Source organism: Schistocerca serialis, chromosome 6 (assembly GCF_023864345.2).
Source record: "Schistocerca serialis cubense isolate TAMUIC-IGC-003099 chromosome 6, iqSchSeri2.2, whole genome shotgun sequence".
Lineage (NCBI taxonomy): Eukaryota > Metazoa > Arthropoda > Insecta > Orthoptera > Acrididae > Schistocerca > Schistocerca serialis.
The window spans coordinates 684,384,537-684,401,750 of record NC_064643.1 but is presented as its reverse complement, the minus strand read 5'-3'; the positions used below and the strand labels follow the sequence as shown (position 1 = coordinate 684,401,750).

At 39.7% G+C, this 17,214-nt stretch overlaps 1 protein-coding gene across 1 annotated transcript in view; it reads right to left on the bottom strand.

Annotated features, from left to right (window-relative positions):
* LOC126485115 (synaptic vesicle glycoprotein 2B-like) overlaps positions 1-17,214 on the bottom strand; it is a 299,914-nt gene that overhangs the window by 119,284 nt on the left and 163,416 nt on the right. Inside the window, exon 5 of the mRNA XM_050108744.1 lies at positions 13,526-13,647. Coding sequence (XP_049964701.1) covers positions 13,526-13,647 — 122 coding nt within the window. The remainder of the gene's footprint in view (positions 1-13,525; positions 13,648-17,214) is intronic.

Here is a 17,214-nt window from a genome sequence, read left to right as displayed (position 1 = left end):
TTGAACAATCTTCCCGAGTGAATGATGATGTAAAAGTGAAATTTAAAACTTCAGAATTATGAAAAGAATAGACTGCTACTCATCATGTAGAGGAGATGCTGAGTCACAGACAGGCACAACAAAAAGACTGTTAAACATGTGAGCTTTTGGCCAAAAGGTCTTCTTCTAAGAAATACAACACAAACAAATTCATGCAAGCACAACTCACACACACACACACACACACACACACACACACACACACACACACACACACACACACACACACACACTCACACTCACTCACTCACATGACCACTCTGTCTCCGGCCACTGAGGCCAGGCAGCGAGCAACTGCGTATGATGGGAGAAGCAATCTGGGAGGTGGGGGCTAAGTAGGTGGCAAGGGGGAGGGATAGCACAGTAGGGGTAGGGGATGGTAAAGTGCTGCATCTGGGTGCATCCTGTTCACTAATAACATCAGCATATTGCATACTGTATCCAGCCCAGAAACTTTGCAGTCAAAAGCAGAAAGTTCTATGAATATGTTTTCTGAGTGGTTCACTGAAAACAAACTCATTGGAAATACTGAAAAAACAGTGTGTGTCAACTTTCATTTATTTCCTTCATCTAATCAAATGTCTATTGAAGCACAATTAGAAAATGAACCCTTTGATAATGTAAGCAATACAAAATTTTTTGGTCTGAGGGTTCAGCAAGACTTAAAGGTTGGACACACTTATAAATATCTTGTCCAAAAAACTCTCATCCATGTGCTGCAGTCTAAGAATATTTAAGCCAAGCAAAAGAACAGCACCACAGGCATACTGAGCACAGTCCATTCACTGCTTCATTATGGCATCGTTTTCTGGGTGCACTCAACTCACATTGTAAAGGTTTTTAGAGTTTAAGAAGGGGCTCTAAGAATAATTTATGGCCTTAAAAAGATGAAGTTCTGTAAATTTCATTTTACTGAGCTTGGCGTTCTGAATGTTCCAAGCTTGTTCATTTATGAAGCTGTTCTGTTCACTAGAGTCTCCCTGTAGAGAACAGACAAACTAACAAAGAAAAAAATGTGCACAACTGTTGTACCAGAGGTAAATCAAATACACACCAAAAATATCACAGAACAACACCCTGTCAGAGGAGCATAATTAATATTGGTGTAATACTACACAATAAGATACCAGAGGAAATAAAGACCGCTATGTATCCAATATAGAAAATTAATATAAATGCGTTTCTAATAAAGCTCTGTTTCTATTCTGTAAAATAATTTCTGATTGTGTAACAAATTTGCCAGCTATTTACTAATACTATGTATTACTACAACTTTTGTTTGACCTGTCCAATTTCAAGTGTACAGTTGATGCTGTATGACAAAACTGGACCAACAAAAAACCAGTCAACGGACGTGGTGGGGACAGGGTAGAGCAGTTGTTAAGTGCAATTAGCCAGTTAGTCGGAGGGAGGACAGCCAAATGTGTTTAATTCAGCATCTCTATCTGTAGCCCAATGCTTTGTTTTACACCAATTATGCAGTTATCTCTTGTTTCTATAGAAGTTTCTTTACAGTGACTGTATACCATGGAGGATCTCTCCCATTATGCACTGTTCTACTGGGCACACATCTATCCAGTGCAAAGTTAACTATTCTTTTAAACTTGCTGTAATTCCTCTACACACTCCTGCCCTGTAATGACAGTTTCAAGTTCCTCATTGAGGTATGACACTGCTGATTTTCTATTTACTTTACTGAAGCTATATATCTTTCTTCTTGTTTTAGTTGTAATTTGCTAATCATTGTTGCCACAACCACAGAATGGTCATTGATACCAGTTTCAATGTGGACATCCTCAGATTAGATAAGATTTGTTTTCTGTTCCATAGGTCCATGCTGAGGAGATCCTCGTGGATGTGGAACATGTCAATATTTTTTTTAAGCTGAAATAACAATACTAATAGTGTGAATATATACAATACATCATTTGTTTCTATTAAAAAATTCACCAATGGAGTAGGAGTTGGCCACTAGTAAGTCTTTCAGGCTCCTTTTAAACTGATCTTTATTTGTAAGAGGTCATGTATGTTTTTCGCCATTAGATCCAACATATTTTCATTGTGAATGGGGCTGCTAACTATTTGTTGTAGGTAGATTTCAGAGATGGCATATTAATGTTTCACAGGATGTCTTATCATGCCCATCACTAACAAAACTGTATTTTTTTTCCAATTGTTGGATGATGCAGTGTGATTAGGGAACTTACATGCAAATAAACTGAGGTTTTCTCTACAGTTTTCAGTTACACCTGGAGATGAGTCTGATGGGTGACAGAAGGACCCAGTTACCATTTGGTGCCCACTCCTGATCAGTGGATTTGAGTGTATTGTCTACTGCAACAAATACTCCAACTCCATTTCCAGTTTGCCTATCCTTTTGATATAAACTTTAATTTTCCCCAAAATTCTCACTGCTATCAATTTAAGGTTTCATCCCACTTTCTGTACCAGTATTATGTGAGTTACATTGCTTTTCAAGAGTGCTTCAAACTCTTCCGCTTTGTTGCAAGTGCTAAGGCAGTTTACCATTAGGATTTTAATACTGTCACCTATGGGAGGCATTTCTTTCAGTCTTATACAGGTACGTCTGGGTTTCCTACAGCTATCATAATCTGGACTGGATGGAGAGTCACCTAATCTAAATCCATTGTGAGCACCTCACACACAGTCAGCAACCTGAGTAGCAGCCTATTATGTGTAGTGCACACCTGACCCATTTATGGGAACTGTACAGTTCTCAACCCTATAGTGCAAGTCCAGGTAGTGGCAGTGTGGCTTGTCACAGAATCTTCAAAGTCTCTGGTTCAGTCCTTCCACTTGACTCAGAACCAAAGAGCCATGATCAGTTCTGGGGACAATTCTGCGAATTGTGAGCTTTGTTGAACTCCATGCACAAGGCTGGTCTTCTCAACCTTCTCTGTCAGTCACTGGAATGACCCAAGAATGATGTTGGAACACAGACAACAGATATAATTTGTTCCATTGTGTGCCACAATCTGCAGCTGGCTGCATCATGTTCCTCAATGGCTGATGGAATAGACTCTCCAACACACTGAATGAGGCCCCCAGGCATACACAGTGAGTGCACCTGGTGTCCTTTCCTCCTTGGTGCCATTTCCCTAAGGGGTACCATCAACTGCAAATGATTAATAGACCTCTTGACCCCAGACAAAACAGGTTACCCTGAAACAGGTGAAATGAGTCCCAGTGGCTCAGTTTCAGTTTCAGTGAATGACAGCACCCCTAACTTGTTGATTTGGGGAATTGTTTACAACATCCTGGGTCCTCCCTGGTCCTCATCAACCCTGTACAGGACACCTAGACCTACCACTGACATACACTCATGATCAAGTGGATGAGTAATTACAGAGCCTGTACTTTCTGCAGAGGAGACAGGATCCACAGGAGAGGACAGTGCTTGAGGTATCTCTGGTGCTGGTATCACAGGTACATGACTCTCGGCAGCTCTTCCAACACATCATTTTGCAGGAGCTGCCAATTATTTGACAATAGTCAGGGTAATTTTGAGCATCATCCTGTGTTCGAGAACAGTATTCACAGTGGGGCTGCAGTCTGGCTGGTGCAGTGTATTACAGGGCAGTGAATAAATAACTTTAAATTAAGCTTTCTGATTATCTTTTAATCTGCTGAGCTAAAAATTTGCTAATTTCCTGGAAGAATTGAAGCAAATACACAAATGAGATTTCTATTAAGGCAACACAGAAACCCGTGTTAAAAATTATCAGTTTCTTAAAAAAATTTGAGGTTATTTATAATCATTAGCAAATTTAAAAAACAGAGTTAATTTATGATAAATATAGATGATATATAGGGCTGAAATTAACCTGAGTTCACCTACATCTGTTACTCAGTCTAGATAATTTCACAATTAAACTCAGTTTATCTTGACTGAAATGGACACTTCCTCTCCTATGTCATCTAATCTGTCTCTTTGGTATACGTTCCATTCCTTGCTAAATTTGAGTGCAAAAACTTTCCATCTCAAACTACCACCTAGCCTACAAGATCTCCATGTGCACTCCACAAGTACTCTTCTACCCAAGTAACTGCTTACTTTATGTAGAGCACTCCTGAATTATGGGGAATCCTACAATTCTTCACCCATAGGAGCTGAGGATGGCCTCAATCTTCCTAGATCATCTTCAGATCTATGTAGTTGCGTCAGAATTGTGTCTGCATCAGAACTACACTTCATAATATGTGACAGTATGTTTCTTCATTGGACTCGCACTACACATGAAAGTTTGATCTTGCAGTTTGTAACTTATGAGCAGTGTCACTTATTTTTTGATAAATAGGTCATATATGGCAGATGCTCTTTCATTTTTTAGGTCTTTATTATTCTTGGTTCTGAAAGAAGTACACCATGAATCATGATGCTAAAGTTCCAGTATTTTTTGGCTCTGTGATGTAATCCCTGATAGGTAGGAAGAGAATCTATCTTTTCATCATGTAAACTGTTATGTATTACTTCACTATCACACTGACTACTAAAAAAGCTGTCCTGTGCCATTGATGCAACTCACTACTGTGCTGGTGTTCTCCCAGCCCTAACTACGAATTATAATGCAACTAACTGGGCTCGCCCCGCCAACACAGCAGCTCTAAACACACACACACACACACACACACACAAGTTATTTTCTTAGGGCTGTCCCTCTATCCTGCACTAGCCTCTTTCGCATCCTGCTTCACTTCCCAATGTACAACACACAACTGTCTGTACCCACAGATGGATGAGCTGCCTTTGCTCCCACAGCCATTCCTTTCTCCCTGCTGTATTTCCCTATCCTTCTGCCATCCTAGACCATACACCATTTCCAAGAATACCATCCAGTTGACTCAGGGGATAGCATCAGGACAGTGATCTTGTTGATACTACTTCCTTGGTTCATGAGCGTCACGTTGTGATGACGCTCGCCTGCTTTCTTTGTTTGTTGTCCTCAGAGTTGATGTACTGCATTGCTACACTGGTCAAAAAATGGGTTGTGAAAGTGCAGCTACTGTCTACTGTAAATGATGTAGCTGACAGATGCACAGTTGTGTTTCACAGTCTTTTACTTTCACTGTTGACAACCCCCAATATTACACAGTTATATGGCCAGTGCACTATAAGTTTACTTTCGATGAGCCTCATTAATAGGTTGCAGGCAAACATCGAAATACTGCTACAATAGTTTCCTGTTGAACATCTATCAGCAGTAAAAGCCTAACCACACAGTTCTTGAAGAATAAAAAGGTATGTATGGAACAGCCACTGTCATTGTTTTTATACATGGCCTAATTGTGTTACATTTATTTCATGGATGCATTGTTGTTGATCTAACCAACACAGATTCCTCATCTGAAACTTGGCAGTGGACTGACTGTCTCAAGACCAAAAATTGGGCCCTTATATATCATCACAATAATAGCTGCTAAAACTACAAATTATTCAAAGTTAAACTTACAGAAATTACAATTTAAACTTAACTCATTAAATTAACTGAATACATCAAAATATTGGTTCTTTTTAACAGTTTCTTCTACTATGAGGGTTAAGCTGAATTATTTGTTTAAATGATGAAATTAACGTATGTCATTATGCAAACAATGCTTTTGACAAAACTGTTAATTAATTTGGAAATAATTAAGAGCCGGCTTTGCTAACGTGTTTTTGAATAGAGCCAAATAAATCCTTTAAGAACACTATTAGTTGTTCCTCCAAATGTTTATAATTATTATAGAATTTATATTTGTTTATAATTCAACAATAGCATTTAAGTTATGAAACAACTATTGATTTCACCCTATAACTACGCATAATGAAAATAAATTAGAAAATCAATTACATACATAAAAGTAAACACAAAATTAGGTCTGATGTTATGTTCTTCAAAACTGAGTGACAACCTCTCTCTTTTATGAAAATGCACATTTGTTAATAGGAAAAAAAAAAAAAAAAAAAAAAAAAACGAATTTAAGGAGGCAGATGGCAAAACAAGAGGGGAAGTAAGAATATCCCAGCTTGCTTTGTCACAGTGTCAGATATATGCACAATATTTCAACGAGACAGCTGCTCGTCATCTTCAGGTTCTGGCCGACATGTTGCTGCAATGGCTCGCCATTATATACGCTGGCTCACTAGAGAATTGCAGGTGCCAAATGCTATGGTATAACATCATCATAGACGAATTATAGAGCGTGGCGACCTCCAGTGTCCCCTGCCATACAAACGGGTCGCAGGCCTCTCAATCGCGATGCAGGAAAAGTGTGGCCGCAAATAGCGGCACAGTGCACGTGCGGACAGACTGTTGGCACCCAGCTTAAATGTGTGGACTTTGATTTTCCATCTGTGTTCACTCAGATTCATTTGACTGCATCCGACGATGCCGTAGTGCTGCCAGTGTTGGTTCCCATGCATTGCTGAGTTGAAATACTGTGTGTCTATTGATCAGGTCATTACTTATATGAATTTTGACTGCTTCTTTAGTGATGGAATCCCAGTATGTGGAAACGGGTGAAAGGGTCTTTGTCTCTCCATAGTTCATGCTGTGTCCTGTGTTAAGACAGTGTTCAGCCACAGCAGACTCTTCTGGCTGACCTTGTCTGGTGTGACATCTATGTTCAGCACATCTATCCTTAACAGTGCAACACGGCTGGACAATGTATGATTTCCCACACTGGCATGAGATTTTAGATATCCCTGATCTCCTTAGACCAAGGTCATCTTTAACAGAACCCAGCTTAATTTGCACCCACACTGGAGAGCATAAGGTACATTTTATTTGATGTTTTTTGAACAGCCTGCCACTCTTAAAGGACATGCTGCCAACATATGGTAGAAAAACCATGCTCATGGAGTTCTCTGTTTCTTCTGGCTGCTCTGGAGCTTTAGTACATGCAGGTTTAAATGTACTATGGATCTGTTTATCGGAGCACCCGTTCTGTGCATACACAGAGCAAAGATGGCTAAGGTCTGCTGGTAAGCTCCCTGCATCAGAGATAATTCTGGCCCTATGAACGAGGGTCCACAACGGGCCACTGTGTTGAGATAGGTGATGGCAACTTGTAGCTCATAAATACAGGTCAGTGAGAGTTGGTTTGCAAAGCACACTGTGACCCAAGAAACCATCTTCTTTCCTGTGGACCAAGACATCAAGAAATGGGATCTCTCCATTTTTCTCCACTTCCATGGTGAAGAAAATGCTGGGATGGAGGGAGTTAAGATGTTCCAGAAACGCAGGGAGTGTTGCTGCTCTGTGTGGCCAAACAACAAAAGTGTTATCCACATATCTCCAGAAACATTTGGGTTTCAACACTGCTGACTGAAGTGCTTCGAAGTCTTCCACAAAAAGGTTCGGTACTATGGGAGACAAAGGGCTACCCATAGCATCACCGTCAGTCTGCTCAAAATATTGTTTGTTAAATAAATAGTATGTCAAGGTAAACACGTGTTTGAAAAGATGTAAGATGTCCTCCTCCAACTTTTTTCTATAAGTTGTAATGAATCCACCAAAGGCACTCGCGTGAACAAAGAGACCACATTGAAAATCACTAAAATGTCAGTTGGTTCGAGACGCAAACTCTTCAGTCATTGTATAAAATCTTCTGAGATTCAAATGTGATGTTCACATTTTCCTACTATGGGCTTAGAAGAGAGGCCAGATGTTTTGCTAGGTAATACGTCGGGGCTCCTATATTGCTCATAATGGGGCAAAGAGGAGCCCCTTCCTTATGGATCTTAGACAGCCCATAGAGTTGTGATGGAACTGGCGCTTGTACTCTTAAACTCTTTTTAAGATGTTCAGGAAACTGGCTGGGTTTGAGGAGTGTGGATGTCTTCCATTGTGCAGCATCAGTTGAATCCTTCTGGAGATGGCAATACGCTGAGTCCTGCAGTAAATCCATTATCTTGCCAAAATAGGATGTTGCAGGCAAAAGAACAGTAGCATTTCCCTTGTCGGCAGATAAAATCACTATTTCTGTGTCTTTTATTAAGGAACAGAGAGCTTTCTTTTCTTCAGTGTTGATGTTCTGCTTCGGTGCAGGCATCCTGGTTGTGGCCCTGCAAGCCTCTTGTCTTATTTCTTTGGTAGTCTCACTCGGCAGTTTTGAGATCCCCTTGCTCAACAGCACCGACAAGATCCTTAATAGGCAAGGTCTTTGGAGTGGGTGAAATATTTAGCCTCTTTTCCAACTCCGATATCGCAGTGTGACTCAGTTGTTTATCTGTGTGATTAAGCACAGTATGTCTACATGGTTTACATTCTTGCGATGATTGGCATGTAAGGCAATGGAATTTCAAAGTTGATACTATCTTCTCATCAGTCCTTCCTTCTTACTAATAACTTACTGTCATCCTCTATTGTCATTAATGAACATTACAGCACAGTTCTAGTCACCTAAGAGCTTCTGAATTCTATTTTTGTTTTGTACTGAACTGGTGATGGGTATGCTTAGTACATATAGAGTGGATAAGGTGAAGCAAAAACTGCTTCCTTACCAAGTCTATTGTTCAGAATTGTTCAAGTATTTCTTTTCTCATGCAGGAAAACAGATAATGCTATTTGAAGGGAATGTTGTAATTTTGTGACACAGGAGTGATAAAATTGTCTTGTACATTTGGTGCTCTGCAGCTTGTAGAAATTGTGAATGTGTCACATTAATAATTAACTGTTTGATGTAAGCTGCTTGTTGGTACTAGATTGTTTTACTAGACCTGTTTCAGTGATGGGTAATGCTTGAAACTAGTCCAGTAAAATAAACTGTGGTGGCTATCACCCACAACAACAACATCGCTGACCAGCCTAGTGAGTGAAACTTTGTGGAGTCTCTCTCTCTCTCTCTCTCTCTCTCTCTCTCTCTCTCTCTCTCTCTCTCTCTGCCAGTTTAGTAAGCACTGTACTCTGTCCTTGTGTGGAAGTCTCATGTACATTGTCTTCAGTAAAGTGGTATTATTCTACACAGTAATCGTGTATTTGATATTCTACACCTGTATGTATCCCAAGTTTCCTCCTCGGTGAACCCATTGACTAACGACGACCACGTGCAAGGTCAAATTCACACCAGTGCATTTACAACAATGCCACCCACACATAACCGCTGGCCACTGAAATTTGCATATCAGGCCAATGGTTTCTGTTCTGGATAGTACAGTGCTTCTCAAGTGACTCATCCACCATCTTCAGACTCAGTTGTGCAAGTCAAATGCTTCAATACTGTAGTTCAACTTACGATCTTAGTCACAAAAAATTTAAAGCCACAAATGATCTACTATGGAACCTCATCAACATATCCTACTTGCAGAAACACTTTTCAATGACTTGACGGCAACATTCCAGATGCACGGATTCATTTTCACTCACCATGGGCAGCACATCTACTGCACCACATGTGAATTTCTTCAACCCACCCACATGCTGCCAGTCCAGGATTTCAGACACAAACATGGCACATACCCAGTTTTGTCCAGACCAAACTCAAACTTGGCCTATGAATGTTGACAGTTTATTTCTAATTAGTGGTGCTGCTAATAAACATTTACATCAGGAATATTCCAGTGACACACAACAACATAACCCCATTGGTCACGGCAATGCTTGCCACCATGCACCACGGCAATTGCCTCGGTATCCTTCCGTACGCACAGCGGCCGAGTCCAACCAACTTTGCCCAGTAACTTCTGATTCTGATGCCACTGCATCTTGCTGGAGCAACCACCTTCACACATCAACACACCCTGCCTCCCCATGACCTGCTCCACATATGAATCTGTACAGAACATCACCACCTGCATTAGGCCTGGGCTAGTGCAGAATTCTGCTGAGCATACCACTCCCGTGCCTGCACAGAACATCCCTATCCACATCACCTCCAGGCCTGGTCAGAATGTTGCCGAGCAAGCCGTACTCTCACCTATGCAGAACATCGTCAACCATGCTGCGCCTCTGCAACCACCACATGTGCCCAAGTCCACTGCATCTGGGTAGAGCAACTTCTGTCAGCAGCATACAATGTACACCCCTGCTGCAGCTTAATGGAGTGACCTGCAACATCTGCATCTACATGGTTACTCTGCAGTTCACACTTAAGTGCCTGGCAGAGGGTTCATGTGTACCACTCCTGATGCCAATACATTTTTTTTCTTTTCTGATCTCTTTTCAGTATTAGTGCATATAGAATAGTTATGTACAATGACTGAATTATTTAACAAAATTTCACTATTCACTGTAAAATTACCAATTTCTAATGATAAAAGCATAAGTTTGTAATTGAGGACTGGTGGAAGTAGGGCTTTGAAGGGAGGTCACGAGTTGTGCTTTGATAGCTCAGTTGTAGAGAACTTGCCCATGGAAAGCAAAGGTCTGAGGTTCAAGTCCCAGTCCAGAAGACACTTTTAATTTGCTAGGAAGTTTCAATAGTATGTTTAGTTCATATGGAAACATTTTGTTTACAGAAATGTTTTTAATTTATGATACCTCTAAATAATGTGCATATCAAAATTCAAAACAGATAAAAATTGTTTTTTCTAAGATTGACACAGCTTATTTGAAAATCCCCATGCTCCTCTTTCAAGCAAATGTCTTACTTTCTCTGAAAATTTAGCATCTCAAAAGTTTTTCGTATTTAATATTTTCCTGTACAAAAACATTCCATTGTTAAATAGTAATTATTTCCAAAATCTTGTGTTACAGTTTAGTAGCTTTGATTTTTATGCCTACAAAACAGATGCCTTTAGTTTGTTAATTATTACAATTAGAAAATTTCGTTTTCTCAAAAATTCTTGGCAAGCCTTGGGAACCCCAAGCACATAATACTTCTCTCTTATAACATAGTACCTACTATTGTGTCCTTTTATAGTTAAAAGAAGTTTGCTTCTTTGCCTGATGTGTCTTTGTGTATTTTATTTTTTATGTCTCTTATGTTAATATCTAAAATGTAATAGTCTTGTATTTTACTATTTCATAATTTCCGTAATACATGTGTCTATAAATAGGTGTTACATACAAAACCTCGGGAGTTAGTAACAAGTCATCAGTGAATGCTCAATCTATGTCCAGTATCTCGCATTCATCATGTAATTTTCAATTGGTCATTATTCATAACTCTTTATGCAAACTTTTATGTCTGCCAGACACTATGCTGCAATGTCTCTTATCAGTCAGCCTGTGACAAGGAGTAAATACTTAAAAATCTAATCAAAACATGTTTACTTATGAGCCACATGTTAATCTTCAGTATCCTGATTTTAACCTTTGTAGGTTACTTACCTGTGATGTTAAATTGATACAGTTACTGACGAACAAGCTGATTATTGAAAGTAAATTTAGTGCTAGTAAATGCAATGCTGGGTTCATTATTTAATAATGGTTCACCACAAGCAATAATCACAGGATGAAGAATAAAGAAGAATATCCAGAAGACTTAAGGGACACAAAAATCTATGCAGTGAAGGTATATGTGGAATAAGTAAATCATTCTTGTCTCAGTTAAAAACAGGAATTCTGCTGTGAAGGTATGTTGCTGGGCAAATTCTTGGGGCCATTCTTCTTTATAGTTGGAATCAATGATTTGTCCAGTAATAGACATCACCACTAAGTTATCTGCTGTGCACAACATGCTGCTTTAGTATTCTACAGTGCTATGCAGAAAATCCTGGACTTACCACTGAACTGGTTTGCATCTAACAAACTGTTCTGCAATCCTGAAAAAGCACATTACCTTCTGCTAGGATTGTCTAAGAACGTAGGATATTTATCAGTAAAACATTTAGGCATACATATTGACTCAGAACTGGACTGGGAGAAACATATTATCAATGTCTGCAGGTAAACTGCATGAGTGTACTGTCTTCTACTGCAGAAACTGGCAGTCTGAGTCACTAATGAGTAACTAAGAATGGTTTACTTCAGTTGCTTTCAGTCTCACGGTGTTTTATGGTCTGTTGCTATGGGGGCACTTTGGTTGTCACAGACATCCTAAAAATACAAGCGAAGGTACTTACAAGGGAACCTCCCCATCGCACCCCCCTCAGATTTAGTTATAAGTTGGCACAATTAAATATCAGCTCCCCATCAGTTCTGTTTGCAGATGATACTTCTGTCTTAGCTGAATATCGGGATTTCAGAAAAAATTCTCAGATCTATGATCAGAACCCTTAGTACCTTAGAAACTTGGTTTCAGTTGAATGGGTTGAATCTAGACATATCCAAGACTCACATGATGCAGTTCAAAACCAAACAGTCTGAATGTGATCAGATTAAGATTGTACACAACAACCACAATATAGAAGAAAGTGACTCAGTCAAATTCTTAGGTTTAAATGTAGATAAAAATTTGAGCTGGCAGGCACACATTTAATACCTAGTAAACAAACTGAGCAGGTTTGTATCTGCAAATCAAATATTATCAACTGCAACTGACATGGACACATGAAAAGTAGCATATACAAACTACTTTGAATCCATTCTCAGGTATGGTATTGCTTTTTGGGCTAACTCAATAAACATAGTGCAGATACTAAAAATGCAGAAAAAAATTATTCAAAATATGTACACAGCAAATCACAAAGAACCATGTCACCCATTATTTAGAAGACTTAAAATATTAACTATGACATCCTTATACCCATGTCAACCATTCTTTAGAAGACTTAAAATATTAACCATGCCATCCTTATACATATATGAGATTATTATATTTTTGTACACCAGACATGAATTATTTGAGGGAAACCATTTTGTCCATTCACATGATACTAGAAACAAAGAAAATTTTATGCTCCCCACCCACCATCCCAGACTGTATGCACAGGGACTTCAAAACATGGGAATGAAAATTTGTAATAAATTAAAAGGCAACAAGCTGATGCAGATTAATTTAGGTTCACTTAAAAGAAAGATAGATCAGGTACTGACACTAGTGTGTTATTACTCAGTGGATAAATTCATGCAGGACAAACTGGAAATTTGAGCTGGGTACAATGTGTTACATATTCCAAGAAATATCCTTGTAGCATTATTATTTATTGTTGTGATATTATTTGTTAATGTAAAAATCATTGTAACTGTATAATAAATTTTTGACATGTCTCCTGTACGAAAACCAAATGGACTGCAAATGTACGTCATGAGATGAATAAAGTACAATACACAATTCACATAGTACCTCAATTTATGAATTTTTCAGAGTGCACAGATCCATATATCCATACACAGATAAATTATCCCAACTTTGGGTAAAAGGTTGCCTGTACGCTCCTGTATTTTGCTAATATTTCCAGTAACTGTCACGGGTAATACATGACTCAGAGTAAAATTTTTCACAGCTGCTAATTCAGTTTTTCTCACACCTGATGCTTGTCACTAGTCCACATCTTTTCGTACATTCTGTTACATATATTGGAGTGTTAAGTATTACTTAATACCTGAAAACTAATACAAAACATTATTAACTACACACTTAAAATGGATATTTGACTTACCTGGAATAATAATGGTTGCAATTGCATACAGAAATCCAGATAGTACCATTATTCTTGTCCTATACTTAAGGCTATGAAATTCTGATATGAAAGTTAGTCGAATAGCCATTGGTCCAGAGAGTCTGAAACAAAAATAGGAAAATTTGTTAATTGCAGACATGATGTCGTCGTGCAAGACAGACAATATATAAAACTATTGAAGACGTCGAAATGACCACATCTGTCGCCGACAAGAAAAAGAATACCATCAAATCTGTCGCTGCACACTCTCTACTGCACGGACCCGCAGTGTTTTGTGGTTGCAGACTGAACTTCAGCATTGACATCAATGATTCGTTTACCCACGGTAACGGATGGTTAACAGTCGCCTTGTAACTACAATGATAAAAGACACTATGCGGTTCCCTTTTCATGAGCAAGTGACCCAGATAAAATCTTATTCTGTTATACAAAAATCTGTCACTCTGTCAACTATTTTACAGTATTTTTGGAATGTTCAACAAACTCTTATTGGAGACTATATAAGACATAGTTAGAAAACTCCAAGGTAATATAATGTGAGATGAGCCAACACATTATGTCATACATAATGATGAATTATGTATTACCTACAGCAGTTATCAGAGAACGTATGAAAAACAGAAGCATAGATGTGACATTTTACACCAAGCAATATTTAAACAGGAAAAGGATGTGATACTGTCACAGGCACATATCCCCTGTTAATGATCACACAATAAGAAATTTTATATGGAAGATATTGAGTAATAATTTTAAAAACTCTTATAAGTTATCTGTTTCATTAATAATCTTATTATTACATGCAGTCACAGGCATGCAAAATGTTCACTGCTACCTTTACCAAGTCACTCACTTAATGTCTATATTTTTCAAAAGAAATCAATATAATAGAAGGAAACACTCCACGTGGGAAAAATTATATGTAAAAACAAAGATGAGGTGACTTACCGAACGAAAGCGCTGGCAGGTCGATAGACACACAAACAAACACAAACATACACACAAAATTCAAGCTTTCGCAACAAACCCAATCATCCCGGCCGCCCCATTGTAGCTGGTTACCAAGCCCCCACAGAACGTATCTCTGCCTACGTAGATCAACACCTTCAACCCATTACATGCAGTCTCCCATCCTTCATCAAAGACACCAACCACTTCCTTGAACGCCTGGAATCCTTACCCAATCTGTTACCCCCGGAAACCATCCTTGTAACCATTGATGCCACGTCCTTATACACAAATATTCCGCACGTCCAGGGCCTCGCTGCGATGGAGCATTTCCTTTCACGCCGATCACCTGCCACCCTACCTAAAACCTCTTTCCTCATCACCTTAGCCAGCTTCATCCTGACCCACAACTTCTTCACTTTTGAAGGCCAGACATACCAACAATTAAAGGGAACAGCCAAGGGTACCAGGATGGCCCCCTCGTACGCCAACCTATTCATGGGTCGCTTAGAGGAAGCCTTCTTGGTTACCCAAGTCTGCCAACCCAAAGTTTGGTATAGATTTATTGATGACATCTTCATGATCTGGACTCACAGTGAAGAAGAACTCCAGAATTTCCTCTCCAACCTCAACTCCTTTGGTTCCATCAGATTCACCTGGTCCTACTCCAGATCCCATGCCACTTTCCTTGACGTTGACCTCCACCTGTTCAATGGCCAACTTCACACGTCCGTCCACATCAAACCCACCAACAAGCAACAGTACCTCCATTATGACAGCTGCCACCCATTCCACATCAAACGGTCCCTTCCCTACAGCCTAGGTCTTCGTGGCAAACGAATCTGCTCCAGTCCGGGATCCCTGAATCATTACACCAACAACCTGAAAACAGCTTTCGCATCCCGCAACTACCCTCCCGACCTGGTACAGAAGCAAATAACCAGAACCACTTCCTCGTCCCCTCAAACCCAGAATCCCCCACAGAAGAACCACAAAAGTGCCCCACTTGTGACAGGATACTTTCCGGGACTGGACCAGACTCTGAATGTGGCCCTCCAGCAGGGATACGACTTCCTCAAATCCTGCCCTGAAATGAGATCCATCCTTCATGAAATCCTCCCCACTCCGCCAAGAGTGTCTTTCCGCCGTCCACCTAACCTTCATAACCTGTTAGTTCATCCCTATGAAATCCCCAAACCACCTTCCCTACCCTCTGGCTCCTATCCTTGTAACCGCCCCCAGTGTAAAACCTGTCCCATGCACCCTCCCACCACCACCTACTCCAGTCCTGTAACCCAGAAGGTGTACACAATCAAAGGCAGAGCCACGTGTGAAAGCACCCACGTGATTTACCAACTGACCTGCCTACACTATGATGCATTCTATGTGGGAATGACCAGCAACAAACTGTCCATTCGCATGAATGGACACAGGCAGACAGTGTTTGTTGGTAATGAGGATCACCGTGTGGCTAAACATGCCTTGGTGCACAGCCAGCACATCTTGGCACAGTGTTACACCGTCCGGGTTATCTGGATACTTCCCACCAACACCAACCTATCCGAACTCCGGAGATGGGAACTTGCCCTTCAGTATATCCTCTCTTCTCGTCATCCGCCAGGCCTCAATCTCCGCTAATTTCAAGTTGCCGCCACTCATACCTCACCTGTCTTTCAACAACTTCTTTGCCTCTACACGTCCGCCTTGACTGACATCTCTGCCCAAACTCTTTGTCTTTAAATATGTCTGCTTGTGTCTGTATGTGTGGATGGATATGTGCATGTGTGCGAGTGTATACCTGTCCTTTTTTCCCCCTAAGGTAAGTCTTTCCGCTCCCGGGATTGGAATGACTCCTTACCCTCTCCCTTAAAACCCACTTCCTTTCGTCTTCCCCTCTCCTTCCCTCTTTCCTGATGAGGCAACAGTTTGTTGCGAAAGCTTGAATTTTGTGTGTATGTTTGTGTTTGTTTGTGTGTCTATCGACCTGCCAGCGCTTTCGTTCGGTAAGTCACCTCATCTTTGTTTTTCAAAAGAAATTTACTTTGCATTGTGTTAGATTGGATGGAATTATGTTGGATTGGGTTACTGTCCTTTTTTTCCCTTCCACAGATTAGTTTCAGTTTCTGTCCCATAGACCCAAAAATGAAATGATTTTCATGGGTGTGGAATATGTCAGAAAGTATAACATAAAAAAACTATTTTATCTTATTCCATTTGTACACTTCAGTGTGATATAGCATATGCACATTATTTGTCTTCATATACTGAATGTTATGCTATCTAAACATGGCTACCTCTGCCTTTTATTAAAATACAAGAGGATTTACTGGTTGGAGGAGTTTCAATGAAACCAACACATTTTTGGATGTTATAAAGCCAGATTGCCACACACTAGAAATTGGAGTTTGGATAAGCAGGAGAGTGGAAGTAGCGCTAATATCATTAAGTTATGAGTCAGTCTGTATGGCTGAGTACATTGTTATAATTATTCATCTTAATTTTTTTGTAATATGTTAGTATTCTACAAGTATTTATCCTTCATTGGATATTAAACCAAAAATCATGTTTGTGACATATATGCCAGTTGTATTGTTACTCACATGCACCACAAGGAAAAAAGGGAGAAGATTGGTAAATGCCCTAGTACTGTATCTGATGAGTATATTGTGAAGACTAAGTGGATTTTACAATACAAATTTGACAGGTGTAGGATGGAGAAA